The sequence below is a fragment of the Austrofundulus limnaeus genome, unplaced genomic scaffold, assembly GCF_001266775.1.
Source record: "Austrofundulus limnaeus strain Quisiro unplaced genomic scaffold, Austrofundulus_limnaeus-1.0 Scaffold574, whole genome shotgun sequence".
NCBI classification, from domain to species: Eukaryota; Metazoa; Chordata; class Actinopteri; order Cyprinodontiformes; family Rivulidae; genus Austrofundulus; species Austrofundulus limnaeus.
The window spans coordinates 49607-52188 of record NW_013952976.1 but is presented as its reverse complement, the minus strand read 5'-3'; the positions used below and the strand labels follow the sequence as shown (position 1 = coordinate 52188).

General features: G+C 40.9%; 1 protein-coding gene across 1 annotated transcript in view; it reads right to left on the bottom strand.

The window, feature by feature from the left end:
• usp34 (ubiquitin specific peptidase 34) overlaps positions 1-2582 on the bottom strand; it is a gene marked incomplete in the record, with an annotated part of 159254 nt that overhangs the window by 107366 nt on the left and 49306 nt on the right. The window contains 3 exon segments of the mRNA XM_014026634.1: positions 647-862; positions 974-1074; positions 1186-1336. Coding sequence (XP_013882088.1) covers positions 647-862; positions 974-1074; positions 1186-1336 — 468 coding nt within the window.

Below are 2582 nucleotides of genomic sequence, written 5' to 3'. Positions count from 1 at the left end.
CTGGCCTGTCTCTGTGCCTCTGCTTCTCTGTCAGTCTCTCCACACTTCTGTTGAACTCTGTTGTCGAACTCTGTTGAACTCTGTGTCTCGAGAGGCCTCATATACAGCATTCTGTCATCTTAGCAAGATTTGATACAAGGTCAATGGAAAACACAAAGATAAAAACAAGTGATACTGTATCTAAGAATGACTGTTGTTAGCAAATCTTGTTCTGACTTTAATCATTCTGTCTGCAGATGAACAGAATGTCATGAAAACCTAGGTCATTAAAGGATGTCATGAATTACTTGCTTAAAAGTATTAGATCCACCACAGGCTCTACTTGGCCTAACAACACGATTTAAAAACTGGTTTTAAGATCGAAGTCTAGTTTTCACTCGAGAGTCAGAGAGGGCGGTTCTTTACAGGTAGAGTTTTTTCTTTCTTCCTAAACTTTATTTAGGTCAGCCAGAATTGACAACGCTCTGCAGGTGAAGTTAACGGCTCCGCGACATGGCGAGGCACGCATAAATCTCACGACACAACAAATCGATAATGAAATTCATCGCCAACGCTTTTAATAATTGATTTTTATCAATTTTATCGATTCGCTGTGGCAGCCCTATGTTACTGCACAACAATTCATGTCCTCATCTCTCTGTCTCACCTCTGGGCTCTCCTGAACCTTCTCTGTGTTGGGACTAGGTGGTTTGAAGCAGGTCAGCATTTCAAGCAGGTCAAAGAGTGTGGTGAGGTGAGGCTCCTGGAGGAGAAGCAGCATGGGAATGTGCTCCTTCAGAGGAGGCGGCAGACAAGAGGCCGGCAGCTGGATGCCCTCCCCCTTTCTCTCTCTCCGTGGAGCTCCCAGAGAGACGAACACCATCTGTGATCAAACACACAAACATGATGCASAAATATGTGGCGTTTAAGACCAGAAACATTTGTTTTAAATGTTTCTTCTGATGAGAAGAGAAACAAGAAACTWAACAGTCACCTGCATGTCTTTAAATCCCAGTTCATGTAAGGTTTTTTCATCGTAGTCTGTAGTGAGTTCATGACCAGAGGAGATCATTCTAACTGGTCCCATTAAACCACCTGCAGGTCAAAGGACAGACGCCAGACACAAGTGATTGRCTTTCAAATCTTTTTAACTTAAGTTGTTGCCTCCGCATTTAAAACAATCCAAAAACTAATTAACAAACTGACCTGGAAAGTCTCCAGACTGCCGGCTGCTCTGACCAAACTCCTGCAGCTGAGCCTGCTGGTTCATCTGCTCTTTCTGCAAGTTTTCATACCAGTGGGTCACCTCGGCCCGCAGGTCAGCAACCTGGTCGCTGGGATACATCTCAATGGTCATCTGCAAATCATAAAGGTGCCATTGCAGAAATTTTAATCAGTAGAATGCAGACTATAATTCTATGCCATTAACTTTCTTCTATGAAGCCAAATAGTAATTTGGGACTTTTTTCAGCAAAAATTTAAGTTGAAAAATATGGAAACTTAGATATACAAACTGTACGAGAATTGTAAAGTCTTCAGGAATAATAATATTACAAGAATTTGTAATACTTTAAAGGCAGTGCCTCACTGAGCTACAACTGTTGGTGACTAGTTGGTGAACAGGACGTTTCAAAATGTTAATTGGAGTTCTCAATGTCGTTGAGTGAGTTGCAGAGTTGTTAGAGTTGTTTTATGCATCTAAAATCCATCTCAGTTTAGTTTCTGTAAATTCTATGGGGTCCCGACAATCTTCCTGTTTCCTGTTCACCAGCAAGCTGTGTTTTGCATGTGCTCCTCATAACTGTACAACTTGCAGATCTCTAAATAAGTTCAATTTAACAAGATATTATATATTTGCATGGAATAATAAGTGGATAACTGGTGGAATCCAATGGATTGTTTCAGTGAACTACTTGTACATGCTTTAGTTCTGGCTCATTTGGAATATTATGTAGTTGTATGATCCTCTGCCTCCAAAYACRATGTTCWTAAGATCCAGCTCATTCAGAATAGAGCTGCTAGTTTGAACTGTTCTATGAAGAACAATGTAGAGACGATGCATAATAAACTATCCTGGTTAACAGTTGAGCAGAGAATGGCCAGTAGACTGGCTCAGTTTGATAGGAAAATATCTCTAACCAAGGAACTACTATACTATGCCTTTATACTAGGTTGACTCTCTTGACAGATATGAGTATGTTGTATGAGGACTGTCGGCTGCAGCAATTATCAGAAGGAAGTGAGGACGGAGGAACTTATTTCTAGCAGCAGAGTGGGTTGCAAGTGGATATTAAATGTTTAACGTCCTACAGACTCTGACATGCTAAATAAATTTGAAAATGAGTTTTTGAAAAAATCCATAAAACATGAAAAATTCCATTAGATTGCTTTATACATCCTGCAAAATAACAGAAAATCCGTGTAAATTACAGACAATCCGTTCAACTTTGCATGTCTGTCACTGCCTCGCTCAGAGATACAGAGGTCGGACAGAGACACAGAGTGCTGTATCAAGGTCCCTCAGTGGGAAGTCTGAGGAAAGAAAAAGTGTGGCAGAAAACGCTGCACAATGAGAAGGGTTGTCAGTCAGTGATGGTCTGGGG